Source organism: Labrus bergylta, chromosome 2 (genome assembly GCF_963930695.1).
Source record: "Labrus bergylta chromosome 2, fLabBer1.1, whole genome shotgun sequence".
Taxonomy (NCBI): domain Eukaryota; kingdom Metazoa; phylum Chordata; class Actinopteri; order Labriformes; family Labridae; genus Labrus; species Labrus bergylta.
In genome coordinates, this window is record NC_089196.1 from 19,033,121 (window position 1) to 19,047,832 (window position 14,712).

At 37.9% G+C, this 14,712-nt stretch overlaps 1 protein-coding gene across 2 annotated transcripts in view; it reads left to right on the forward strand.

Moving 5' to 3' along the window:
* Window positions 1-936: 936 nt before the first annotated feature.
* The window catches only part of ksr2 (kinase suppressor of ras 2), a 95,630-nt gene continuing 81,854 nt past the window's right edge, over window positions 937-14,712 (forward strand). For both annotated transcript variants that reach the window (XM_020636647.3, XM_065948143.1), the window contains exon 1: window positions 937-1,677. In XM_020636647.3, coding sequence (XP_020492303.1) covers window positions 1,504-1,677 — 174 coding nt within the window. In that variant the 5' untranslated portion in view covers window positions 937-1,503. The remainder of the gene's footprint in view (window positions 1,678-14,712) is intronic.

A 14,712-nucleotide genomic window follows, 5' to 3' on the forward strand; every position in this document is an offset into this window, starting at 1 on the left:
ACAATAAGACATTCATCTATAAGATGTTGCAACTTTTCAATACAGTCACCTTAGTTTAATCTCTGTTGTGAAAATGTACCTAGCATTTAAATTCTTACATTTGTATTCAAGTCAAAGGGGAATTGAATAAACAAAATGAGTCTGAGGTTTTTTTTTGTCATACATAAAGCAGATCCTACATGCAAGTCTCTAATAATAATCTTCACCACATGTGAGAATTTCTATAATGATGTAAATGATGCTTTTGAATAAATCTTTTCTCTCCAACTTTACATGTGTTATCATATTGGTCTTACATGGAATCACAATCAAAAGTGCCTGTGACTGCACGTGTCTCTATAATTTAAATAGTGTCTACATGCCCTGGTTGGTGATCTAGTCTAACTTTAGTTAAATAAGACATTTTTCCTCCTCAGTGGTAAAACACCTTGCTCAGTTTTCCTTTACTTAGGTAGTCTCATTAAAATCAAGATGTTTTGCAAAAGTAGGTTTTATATAAAGAAATAATAACAGGGATAAGAGACACAACAAAATCTAACTGATTACACAAGGACAGGATAATAACACACACACACACACACACACACACACACACACACACACACACACACACACACACATAGGCACAAAGGTTCAAAAACGTAAACAAAAAACTAAAATACAATAAATTAACTGCAAAGTAGGCATAATGAAAAAAAATGCCATTTCAACTGTCTATGTAATATTGGTGAGTACGAAACATAAAGTAGATATTCTCGTGTGTACATTTCATGATAAATGAACAAAGACTCTCATCTTTCCTCTGTAAAACGTGTAAATGTGGTCGCACACACAGATCTTGATGGTTGAAATTGAAGCCATAAAGCATCGTTTTCTGCACTTGGCTCTAATCTCGCGATAGCGGCCCCTCACGGTGGGTGCCTGGGCGATGCGATGCTGTTGCTGTTGCTGTGGGTTTGATTGACAGGAAACATGTCGGTGTGGTGGGAGCGAACCGGGATGCAGCTGCTGCCAAGGGAGACAGGGAGTACCTGCATCCAATCCACACATCAGCACCTCTGAAAACCGCCAGGCTCCCCCCCCCCCCCCAATACGTCTGCTTTTGACGCGCAGGGCAGCTTCTCCTTTTTATTTAAAAAAAAAAAAAAAAAAACAACGTCAATTTGAGAGGAAGGGATACCCAATGGATGCTGTGGCAAACCGCGTAGTCCCGCTCGGTATCTTTACATTGTGTTTGATTTAGCCTTCAAGCAGAGACACCTTGATGAAACTGCAGGAACTACGAGGACTGTTGTTGCAATGGAGTCGACTCTCTCACGGCTCAAGCCGCGTCTGTAAACCTACAACATCTCGTTTCATGGCGTTTTGCAGGTGGCTCATCTGCTCCGTGGGCTTCTCCACGTTTCCTTTCTGAATTCTTATTCTTGTTCTTTTTTTTTTTTTTTTTTTTTTTTTCTTTTTAAGTGCACCGGGAGAAAAATAACGACCACTGCTTGCCAAACTATGAACGAGGAGATGACAAAAAGCGAGGAGCAGCATCTTAGTTTGCAGAAAGCCTTGCAGCAGTGCGAGTTGGTGCAAAATATGATAGACATAAGCATTTCTAGTTTGGAGGGTTTACGGACCAAATGTGCCACATCCAACGACTTGACACAGAAGGAGATACGAACGCTGGAGGTAAGCATCGATTGAGCGGAATTACTGAATAGGCCTATGTGCTTTTTTTTTTTTTTTTTTTTTTTTTTTTTTTTTTTATATATCTTCGTCTAAATCAATCAGGAGGGCTGTCACTGCCTCTTATTCATTTGTAGGCCACTATGCATATTTTGCAGCGCCTTCTCAGCGACACACTTGTTTTCTTGTACTCTTGTTTTTCCATTGCATTAATATGCGAAGATCCCAGCTGAAGCCCACCGCTATCTGTTTTGTGCAGTGCAATAAATCAGAAGGTCTACGGGGCTGCAGTGGGCTTGTTGTAGACTTGCGCATTCTGCAGGTGGCGGGGAGAGAAGGTGGCTCTTCTCCATCAGAATATTTGAGGCAGCCGAGGCCTATAGGCTGTCCATGTTTACAATCCATTACCAATACGGCAACCTGCGCATCCGTCCTCGCAGCACACCCGGGCCCTGCTGTTACGCAAGGCGAGCGGGTTTCTGACTTAGTTGCCAAATATCGTTAGCCATTTAATATCCCGTAGGGGTATTACGTAATTTCCCATAATATCCCGATCTTGTGTTCAAGATCCCAGACTTGTCAGTTTTGAGCCCACTTTAACCAGCCCCCCCCCCCAAGACCAGTGAGAGGACATAAAAAATCGCCATAAAGTGCGATAAGGTCACTGAAAAGTCACTATAGGGAGAAGGACAGACACTGCACAGCATTAAGGGCCCGAGAGAATGTTTAGTGATGCCTCGGGAGATTAAAACAAATATAATTAAGTGAGATAAGGTCGCCATAAACTCACCACTGAGAGTCTCTGTGTACCATCAACACACATCAAGGCCAAGTGGAGATGTTATTGAGATATTACATAAAAATACCACAAAGTAAAGTGCCACACGTTTATCCAAACCCTACAATAACATGCAACATATGGTACATTATACACAGGATGTCTATAGGCTATGTAATATGATGGTTATGTCCATATCGCTTAGTAAAGTTTAATGGTGTTGTATGTAAAACAAATGTACTTCAAGCAATGAGCAAGTATGTAGGCTAATATTGCAGCCTGAAGATAACAGTTCACTGTGTTCCCTGAATGCATCACAAAGCATTTTGAATCCTCCTGGGTTTTTGTTTTAAACATTTGGGATTTTTAAATACTAAAATTGGATTAATTTAGTCCTAGTCTGACCCTCTTGTGTTGATGGAAAAAAGCAGAGGTTTAACTTCACTTGTTGTTTGATGAATCCATTGCTTTTCTGAAAGAAAGAGTAAAGAAATATAACTGTAATAGGTGAAATAAAACACAAAAAATCAGCATATATCTGTATAATATTTTTACCACAAACTGCACAAGATGTTTGAAAGACTTCTGGCAATGTAAGGAGTTTAGAGTGGAGAGAATAGGGGCAGGAGGTTGTAACTTTTCTTTGGACTGCGTGACTTGGGAGAATAGCATGTGTTGTTTTTCTCATCCTTAATTCATAATAAATTTGAGTCCTCTTAAGCAATGGCAATACAAGTTACAGAAAGTGTTGTATCAAAAAGCAAAGGGGATATAATATCATTGTTGATGCATGTCGGAAGACAAGAAACCTAACAAAGTTATCGAAGTATGACAACTTTGTGGCCACAACTACGGTCAATGAGTGGGTTTCAGAAATGTATTGTATGAATCTCTTGTTCAAGTATAGACTAACAGGCCACAAGCATGAAGAGTGATGTAAAACACATGTCTGGAGCCTGCAGAGGGCAGTAGTTCAAGGTAGAAATCTGCAAACACCAGAGAAGAAGACAGATGCTATAAAGTGCAAACAGAGAAGGTTCCAAAACATTCATTAGTCATATGAATCTGTTTGTCAATTGAATGAAATGCAGGGAATCTAATTGACCAGGGGTAATGTAGTCTTTGTTATACACATCAATAGTGGCTTCACTTTGTGTGGCCTATGTTGTTCCTCAAAGTGGTAGTGATCTGCAGCAGCACAACATTGGCTCCACCTGTATGGCTTCTACAGAGTAAGTACATTCAGATCCACCTTACTCTGCACCAACACAGAAAACATGTAAGAAAACTTCATTTTTGCACTAAGTTAGTGTTTGGCTGAGTGAATCCAAGCCATGCTCATTGATGAGAGTTGTAGTTTATTCTTTTCTTTTTTGGAAAAACAAGGAAACAACAAAAAAACAAAACAAATTTCAAGCCCCCATTACTGATAGAGGTGAAATGGACCCTGTGTCAAAGCATATTTAGATGACAACAATTACATAAAAAGTTTCATTACAGCAGCTATGTGGGACTTCCATTATGTGCCAGTTTTACAGCCCCAGCCCTGTGCATGCGTGTTAAGTATTCTCTTGGGGAAATTATCCTTTTACTTCATTTTGAATATCTACATTACTGCTCACTGTGACAGCTTGCTGGGGAAACTGTATAAACAAAGGATTTCAGACCTAATGCAGTATAGCTCTTTGTTAAAATCTGTCTCAGTTATAGTGGTTATAGACATTAAAAATGTTTGGTTTAGGGTCCCTTTTGCTGACAGAAGGTCAGCTGATGTGTTGAGCAGAAAGAGAGGAACATGAACATTAATCTTATGTTATCTGTGTGGCCTCTTGATGTATTTAGGTAGAGGTGAAATACCTGAAATTCTAGCTTGTTTTGGTTTATATCGTCTCCATTGCATTCACCAGCCAGTTGCAACATTGCCTCTCTGTTGTTTAGTACTTGACAGGAAACACAATTAATGCTACTCTGCTAGAAACAAAACGCCAACTTCAGCTAGAAACATGGTTGGTTAGAATCAGGTTTGTTTACTTTTCAGACGATACATAGTAATGTGATTAATGTAAGATTATAGATAACAGCAGTCTTATATTGTTTGTCAAATTTCATACCACCATTATCTCCTTTGGTGCTTCATTATAACCCCCAGTATTTCATATTTGATGTCAACATGGTTCCAACATGTGGTTGTGTTTGAAATATGTGGAACAAATCTCTGAAAATAGAAAAACACTTTCTAGATATTTCCATAGTGTGACGTTTGAAGTCCATGTACATTTAAATATTTACTCATGTAAAACATGTAAGAATAAGAAATGGGAGTTATTATTTTAATCTGATTGACCCCCCCCCCCCCCACACACGCACACACACACACACGCACACACACACACACACACACACACACACACACACACACACTCTCAAACTCTCCCTTTATAACGGCAAAGATATCTTTAGTGATGATGGATGAGATTGCTACAGACATCATAGAGCTTTAAATGAAGCAGTGACAGTGAGCCATGTTTAGCCTAACTTTGAGTTAACTGCATCCACAAGTTAAATATTCTTTTTTATTTTTAAATACCAATTCCAGCATGCTGCAGAATCCTCTACTACAAAGCTTGTTTTAGAAGAAAACAAATGTTTATCAGAAGATTCACTGGGCTTGGTACAACAATGTCACTTTTTTTTAAAATGCGGACCCACCAGAAAAAAACAAAAAAAACAATGAGCATTCAAGCCAGAGTGAGATATTTTGGTATATGCACGTATCATTGTGCATATACTGGGCTATATAATGGGCTGCCATTCTTCTTTTGTTGATACATTTAGGATACATCTACTTGTATGACATATTCTATCCATACACAAGAACCAGAACAGTGATGACTACTGCTGAAAACTTGGTCTGGATGGTGTATTTTCTTAGCTTCAGATTTTAATAGTAGTATTATTAATAACCTTTGTGAGATTTCCCTCTGCAAATTTTCCACTATTACCTGAAAGAAATAGTCATCTGAAATAAACAAATCTAGAAACGAATCAGAATGAATGAAAACAAACTACACTAGTGGAGCGTTTCCTAATCCTCTGAGTTGCAGAATCTCTCAGGATGGTAGACCTCTCGTTGCCTCAATGACAAATGAGTTGTCCACCAGGGGATTTGATCAGGATCACCGTGATGTCAGTCATACGCAGAGCCTCCCTTGTTAACCTGATGTATGATAAGCACTGTGTTTATGGGAGATTCCTCTGTGACGTCACTGTTTTCTATCTCTGTCAAGATTGGACATCAGGAACAATCTGTTAAAGCTGTTGAGCACTGACCTTGCTTTTGCTCAAAGCTCCACCAAGAATAGAAGCCTATATCATTACCTGGATGAAGTGTTAATATCGGTTTCCATTAATATGATTATGCATTGTCAGTGGTCTCCCTTGGATACACTGGAATTACCGATGCACATGATGAATCATGTGTTTTTGTGAGGCTTTTAGAGGGACGCAGACACATGTTAGAGCCTGATGTGGGATCCAATTATTCATTTCATGTAACAGAAAAGTGAGCAGGCCAAGTGTTTCTCATTATTGATATTCAATATGAGGTGGGCAAATGCTTTACAGTGTTAATTTGAGGAAGACGTTTCAGCCTTATTTTTGGTTCAAAGGTTGAACAGTGGTATTTTTCTTTCACGGGTAATTGATCAAAAGCTGTGCGTGACAGTTCAAGCTGTCGGTCAGACGGTCAAAGGGTTCATTGGTCCTGAAGAAAACTATGGTCATACTTATTGATATACAAGGCCCTACTATTTATCGATATTGCCCCTGGCCTCTTTGGAAGCCTTTTGTTATGTGTCAAACAACATGCCTTCTTGTTCTTGTACAAATGGGAATAATTAATGAATCAATCAATAAATCTTTATTTGTATAGCAGCATTGACACTACAGGTTCAGAGTGTACTCTTTGTTATTATTTACAAAGACCTATAATTAATCCATCCAGTCAAAATGTCCTTTTAACAGGCAGAAACCTTGAGCAGAACCAGACTGATGTTAGCCGTCTGCTGCGTGTGTGTTGGGCTTTGCAGGAATAAAGCCTGTTGGGTGGTCTGTCACTGAAGGCACGAGAATAAAACAAAGAGAGCTTGGAACAGAAATTCAAGCCCACACCCTATTTTCACACCTCTGCACATCTGATAGACTGCTACGTGCTACTTAGTGAGGGCTTGAAAGTCTTTGAGACATACCATCATTGTTTAAGTTGATGAACTTGTAAGCTGACAGTTGCTTATTTCAACAAGCGAAAGTGACCGAGCATGTTTCATTTAACATCAGCATGCTAATCTCAGCATGTTTGCACTACCCACCACCGCACTACTGTCTCATTTAGCCTTGGACATTTTAGTCTTTGTTTATTTTGTGTTTATTGTTGATATTTAATTGTATATTTTGTCTACATAGAGAGCATAGTTCATCCAAGTCAAACACCTTGTTTGTGTAAGCATACCTGGACAATAAAGCTTATTCTGAGTAAGAGGGCTGCCCCTACGAGGGAAGAAGGCCTATTTCCTGAGTAGAATACTAGTCAATCCAATCACCTCCCCTTGTTGCGAGAAAAAAAAACCCATTAAAAGGCCAAACCACACTGACAAGGGGGTTTGCAGCCCCTAAAGGAATCTTTTTCTCTCATAATTTGTCTACAGTCTCATTTTGTAAAATAAACCGTGAGAGAATCGTATCATGAACACAATATCGTGAATCATATCGTGAGTTGAGTGAATCATTACATCCCTACTGGCCATGCTATGTTTTATAATAAGTTAATCATAACAAAATGTTTTTTCCGGCCTCAGAAAATTATTTCACTGCAGCCAACATTGTTCATATTGTGCTACATCAGATAGTAAAACAAATCCTTAATATTAAGCATTTGAAAGATATAGATGTTACAAGAAGCTAGTGCATGCTAAACAAGCTGGCTGTTAACAACAAACACACAAAGTGTGTTGAACAGACAAGCTGGACATGACTTTCAACTAAGTGTACGCTTTCTTGCTATGACCCTCTGAACTGTAGTTCAGTGAAAGCTAGTTTCTTTATGCTATTTCAGTTGACTTTAGCATGGCGACTAGCTGCTAACTATAAAACTATTGTAAAGTAGTGGTTGTGATGCAAACTACTTTCATTTCACTACATGAGAAGTGTGCACTTCATACTTTACTTCACTTCCCACAACAAACGACATAACATACACCTACACTTACTAAAATACCCATAATGCCACCTTCATAAATGAAGGCTCACCTGTTGAACACTGATGGCTCTAACACACTCACTGAGACATGGCGAGCTGCTAAATGGAGTTTGAGGATTCTGTTTTTTGTGTGACAAACTTGGCCATAAGACTCTTTTCATCATCCTACTTTTAGTTGACTATAATGACATTCCTGAATGTCAGACTAATGTTCACTTTACTTTGTGCTCTGTTTTGGTGTCCTCCATCTTCTGCTCTTTAACTCCCCAATTCTTCAATATGCTCTCCGGCAACTCAACTAATGTATTGCCGCTATATTCATTGAGAGGTTTTGGTGAGAGTGAATAACTGTTTGAACATTGTTTCAGCAAGTGCACTATTTTAATTGTTTGAAGACATTAATGTGGATGTAGCCTTAATAGTTGTTTTTCTGTTACAGTTCCTGTAAGTAAAATGTTTATTGGCCAGCAGCGGCTCAATATAATGTTAGCGTCAGGAAAGTGCATTTCAGTTTCTCTAAGGGAAAACAAAGCACATATAAAAAATCCCTCCTCTGATTAGTTTCTCAACATCACTTTTCTTCTGAATACATTTTGGACTTTTCATCATTATTCATTATATGTATATTTCTTCTTTTACTTATATTACTATGAGATGAAATTTATGAATTTTGCAATTTCTGACAGGGGGAGAGGCTTTAATTTTTGTTCACAAAGAATGATTGTGGTGTTTTTTTTTCGATCATGAATACTAAAAATATACAAGTTGCATTTGGAGGATTCTGTAGCAGTTGGTGCAAGGGCAGAGACAGAAGGAAAAGATAATGAAGTGTTAAAACAGGGATAACTTCAGCTTGTGCGAGTGTTAGCCTGCTAGCCTTAGCAGTTCAGTTTGACCCCTCCACTTCAGCTACATATGTTCAGATCTACACAGCAAGGAAGGAAAGTTTGCCTCGCCAAATCTGCTCTTATTGGATCGGTTCTTGTCTCAGCTGTTGTATCAGATTAGGGGGGGGCAATACATTTCCATTACCAGGAGTTCCACTGGCCGTATTTCCCTCATGGAGGCGACTTCTTAGTGCACAGTCAAAACAAAACTTTTTTTTCCTTGCAGAAGACACATAAGTCACATCTCTAGATTAACCCTTTGTATAGGTTAGATGGAGACATTTTTCTGTTAGATGTGGTATAAGATAATATAAGAGACATTTTATTGATCTCCCATAGGGGAAATTCAATTGTTACAGTTGTTTTGATCACAGCTATGTCGTGAAAATGTTAGCAAGCCACAGATTTAGTGAAGCTTGCCGAAGTTAAGTTTGATTGATCTGTCTGTATTTGATTTAATATGACTGTTTGTACTCTGTTTTTGTTTTATTGTGAAGCACTTTGTGACGTCTGCTCTTGAAAGGTGCTATATAAATAAACTTTTACTTTACTTTACTTACTTTAAGTGCGAAATAGGAAAACAGTTGTTTGAGAAAACCTAAGTGTTTTTTAAATAGAGAGAGTAGTATGAAATACACTTGCAAAGTGAAGTCAATCAGTTCTTCATGTGTGTGCAACATGATTCAATTGCCTTGTGGGTCAGATCTAGGCAACCAGGCCAGTAGTCGTGGTAGTAGACCCATATTTGTTACTCTGTGTCTTGTTTACAGCAGAAGTTAATATGTTTACAGCTTGGTTCAAAAAACAAAATTGGTTTTGATTAGCTCATGTCTCGAAAGGGGCACATTTTTGGATAACTCATCTGTTTAGATTTGATGAAGAATGAAAGTGATTCACAATGAGAAGCGTAGCTGACTTGACTGACAGGTGGGTGCGATGTAACGGTTTGTCGGGAGGATTTAAACCCGCCTTAGCTCCAGCTCAACCAAGCCTGTTGTTTGGTTGCCTGAAAGTTAGGGTGAGACAGCATTTCCAGCATGGTGACAGCCAAGGACATTGTAAACATGCTTCCAAAGCCCCCTGCAGTAACAGATGTGTGATGTCACTCAGGCTCCGTCCATTAATATTTACAGTCTATACAGTCTAATATGTGAATGTGGTCAAGTTTAATGAATTGACAGCACTGAGACATTGAGCATTGATCTTGACATAGGCATTGAGCACTTTTTAGGGAGACGTTTTCACCTTTTCTCCATACACAGCATACATACTAGTGATAAATCAAATGTTGTCGGTGTAACACTACAAAGCTGTGTTAAATAGTGTCTTTTTGTTTAAGTATTTCTTTGTGTGTTAAACATTGTTAGATTAGATCAATCGCAGCAACAGCCGGCCAAAATTATTGAGGTTGTCATAGTAAAGTAGCTTTTATGTTCTGTAAGGTAAGATGTCTATTTTCTGTCAATGGAGGTGGTTTTAAAGAGAGATTGATGTGGCTGTTTCTGGTTTCACACAATAGTTTAACTCTTCAAACAAAAGGTATATTTCCCATTTCCCCAAGGTTTTCAAAAAGCAAATAAACAATCTTAGTCTTTCATTGACAAATAGGAGACATACTTTAATCCGATGCATTTGCCCCAAAAGACAATGTTAGCATTTTTTGTTTCTGCTGCCGGGAATGTTTGGGTCACTTTCAAAACGTTTGGTATCTTTCTTTCAGTTAGACCCCGAAATAATATTCAAACACAGCCAATGTTTAAACGTTGCAGAGTTACCTTTCAAATCATTAGTCCAAGAAAAATGTCCCTTTGGGGATAGTAAAGTATGTCTTATCTTATGTCATATTAAACCAAATGATTTGCCGAGGTCAGAGGATGATCGATGTGGAAACCTTAGGGGCACCATGAACGTGAACCAATGGTCTTTGAATCCATGGGGAATCATTCTGATGAAATGGCAAGAAAGTAATCTAGGTTACAGTTACTGTAAATGTATGAGGATTTTAGGATATTAAACCAAAGAGGTATCCATTGAAAAGTCTTTAACATTTCTATTGTTTTTTATCTCTTTCTGTCCTCTCTTTCTCTTTCTCTTCCTCTCATCATTCTTTCATTTGCAATGAATCAGAACCTCTCACAATAGAAATTCTAGAGCAGGCAATGTTGCTCTCTTTTATGCTAACATTTTAATGTGATTTCATAGACAAGTTGTTACTGTATATATTGTGAGACTATAATAAAGAAGTAGACACATTTAGCCAGGGTGAATGTGTGTTTCTCTGTGGGTGTGTGCGCTGAGCAGACGCCTTAACGGGCAGAAGAGTGTTAGCAGCCGTGGGCAGCTGCTGCAGGCTTTTCTGCTTTCAGAGGTGACTTGCGAGTCCCTCCTCCACTGGTTTCTACTTTGGTGTGCACTGATGTAAGCCAGCTCTGTCTAATTTCTAGCAGTCGTTTAGTGGGTGTCTGTTTGGAATTGGGCCATTCAGCTCATCATTAAGTCTTCAAGCGTCACGTCACCCATTGTGGGCCTGACAGGACATGAGTTGACCATTAGCTTCAACCAGACCAATTGTTTCTGCTCAAAATAGATTCACTATACATTTACTAGTAGGAATATTGTCTTGCTGTTTATTAGATACATTTTAAATAAAGTCAAAACAGAAGATACTATTTCTTCATAAACATGCTTAGTTTACTTCATATATAAAATGTAGAATCCTTAATGACTTGATTTTGATGCTCTCTTTTTTCAGCACTAAGCTTTTAATAGGCTACATAAAGTTGTAATACTATCTAAGAGATGATATGTCAGAAAATTAGAGAGAGACTGTAGGGATATAGTTTAAAAGAAGTAGATCATTTTGTAAAGTACAAACTCCGTCTTTTATTTGTGAAGGTCTTGTATTTCAGAGTCCAACTGAAGTCAGGTGAATTCATTATTACTTTCAAAATAAGCCACATTTTGGAAGGACTGAATGAAAGGAATAGTTCAATAGGTTCACGCTTGACATGAATTCTGACCTGCAGTGTGTCACTAACTAAATCTACAGCTAATACTCAGAGCTGTCTGAAACTGGAAATCAAGAAACAGTGAAAGAGTTTAAAAGATCTACAGAATATGAAGGAAATTAATATAAAAAACTTTTGTCAATAATGAAAAAGTCGTACTGTAGAATAATTAGAGTGTACTCACATGTTTACACTATTTATTAGGATATTATGTGACATATACTGTTATGGTATCACCTCTTTTTACATAACTTTACAGTTTATGTTTTTATGCTAACATTTCAGTTTGGTTTACTCTTTACTTAATATTTATACATTATTTTATATGATTAATTAAGCAGTTAAATTACCTTTTATCCATATTGGGACAAATTGCTGTGGTGAGTGAAGTTGTAATGTGGATTATTTTAAACTTTACTTTACCCAAACCTGCTTGCAGTAACATTGCCAAATAACTCTCTTTTAAATGTATTAAAGGTCACATATGATCCTCCTTTCAACCAGTTTAAATAAGTCTGAGAGCTCAACCAAAACATGTCTTTGAAGTATGTTGTTATAAATTCACTCTGATCCTGTATTTAATCATGCCTATGAACCCCTCTATTTCTGCCCTATTCAGAACAGACTGTTTCTGTGTCTGTATCTTTAAATGTAAATGAGCTGTGTCTGACTCCGCCCCTCTCTGGAAGGGCTTGGGTGGCTCGGGCTTTCTCACTGCATCCCCCGTTGTTTACCGTTAGAAGGCAGACTCAGAGGGCAGAACAAACACCTAGCTGTGGGAGTGTCACCCAACTAGGGGAGGGGTTTCTGCCCTTTGTGATGTCATGAAGGGAAAATCTCCAAACGGCCTGTTTAGGCACACATTTTCTGAAAAGTGGAGCAGGCAAAAGACTGACAGGATGGACTTTTCTCATTATTGGGGGCATTGTAGTGACACATTCTGTATTAGTGTTAGAAAAACATGGTAGAGAAGATTTTGCACAATATGTGACCTTTAACATAGTTAAGGTAAACGTTGCATAAACAACACTTATGACAAACATGTCATTGTCATCTTATGAAATCTTATTTCCCCAAGTACAGTAATTCTATTACTCTTAAATTACAGACTCGGACACAAAGACGTATGAAGTGCTCTTATGAGTCCCATGACCATGGAGTGAACTCGTTGTTGTCCCAACAAACATTTGTTACTTTATTTAATGAAGCACAGGTTCATTGTCAGTACACTGCCCTATGAGATGTACCAATAATCAGCCGTCAATAAACAATACATAAGAAATAAGTGGGACATAAAAACTATGTTGAATAATGTTTGAAGAAATAAATCACAAGTTCCATATAATCCATTGCAAGGAAAGGATTGCTTTAGTAACTGCAAAAAATGTGAGTGTATGACATATTTTCAAGTATATTCAATGGAAAGATTTCTGATGGCGCACTGGTTTAGCTCAGCAGTTTGGGCATTCCTGTCCATGTGCAGAGGCTGTAGTCCCCCCTGCTGTCTCGGGTTTATGGTCCTATCAACTAAGGCATAAGATAATTGGCCAAAAAAATCTTGGATAACAAAACAAGCCCTCAAAAATGTGTCAGTTGTAAAACTGCGACAGCTTTGTCTTTTTTTAAAAATAAAAATAAATAAATTTAAAGGTTTATTTTTGTGGCTTTTTATACCTTCATTTTAGAGACAGGACAGTGGATAGAGTCAGAAATTGGGGAGAGAGAGTGGGAACGACATGCGGGAAAGGAGCCACAGGTCCGACTCGAACCCCGGCTGCCCGCTTGGAAGACTACAGCCTTATACATGGGGCATGCGCACTAACCGCTAGACTACCAGCTTATGATTTAAGGTTATGGTAATGGGTGAAAATAGGTTAACTTTTAGTATTTGTTTCCAAAGGTAACACAGTTCAACAACATAAAAAGAAGAAATCAGAAAGAGAGAATGACGTATTGAAATCTATTAACATTTTGTCTGTCAGGGACGTGATGTTTCCTCTCTGACAATGTGGTTAAGAAGGAAACAAGAAGAATTATTACGTGGCAGCGTGATTTAAAAGAGTTCATAGTAAGGTGTGAAAAATAGGTTCACTTTTAGTATTTGTTTTCAAAGGTATCACCATTTAAAATCATAAAAAGAAGAAATCAGAAAGAAAGAATGACGTATTCAAATATGAACATTTTGTCTGTCAGGGACGTAATATTTCCTCTAACTAAAAAATGAAGTTAGTTGAACTCCAAAATATATGAAATGGCCTGTTTCTCGTTCACTCTACACATGGTGATGAAGATTGCAGTAAAAGGGTTGTTTACTTTAAGTCCAGCATATCACCAGTATAACCACAGCTTCCAACCACTATCCAGTGAGCAGCTTCACTTGCCTGAATGGTTCAGGGAACGTACAGTCTTGCAATTATCTTCCCTGTGCTGGTTAAGCAGGACGTCGAGGGTTTTCAGTCACTTTAGTGTAAACTGTGAACAGCTCTGTCTGTGCGAGTTCTGCTGCTAGCTGATACCAAAGATTCCCTTGGCTATCATTTTTTTTATTCCAAGCAATTTTGATCTGGGGACTTTAAACAGTTTCTAATGTAATGCAAACATTTTGTTTCTAAGGGAAAAGTTATACATTTTCAGTTATTTCAAACATCACTGAAATGATATAGTGATACAACTCTGTATCAGGTGCAAAACATTGTAATATTTGATAGAAGCATTAGTTACTAAGGTTATATAAGAAAATATGATTATATATTTTATAGGTAAATATGAATTGATAACCTATGGAAGTTAAGCTCTTATATCTTTTTGTTTACCCAAACAGTTTGCAACTTTTGCCTTGATTTTCTACAGTGCATTAGGATTAAATGTCTACCAAGTGCCAAATTTCAATGTTTTTTCTGTGTTGCTTTTAATGCAGTATGTACAAAGCACTGCTGCGAGATTTATAACATAGGTAGATGTAAACTGGAGCACATCAGCCCTGTACTCGCCTCCCTTCACTGGCTCTCTGTTGATTTTCAAATTCACTTTAAAATTGTATTAAAATTGTGTTAATTGTATTTAAAAAAAAAAATCTGAGTCACAATATGGTTTAGCCCCCTTTTATCTATC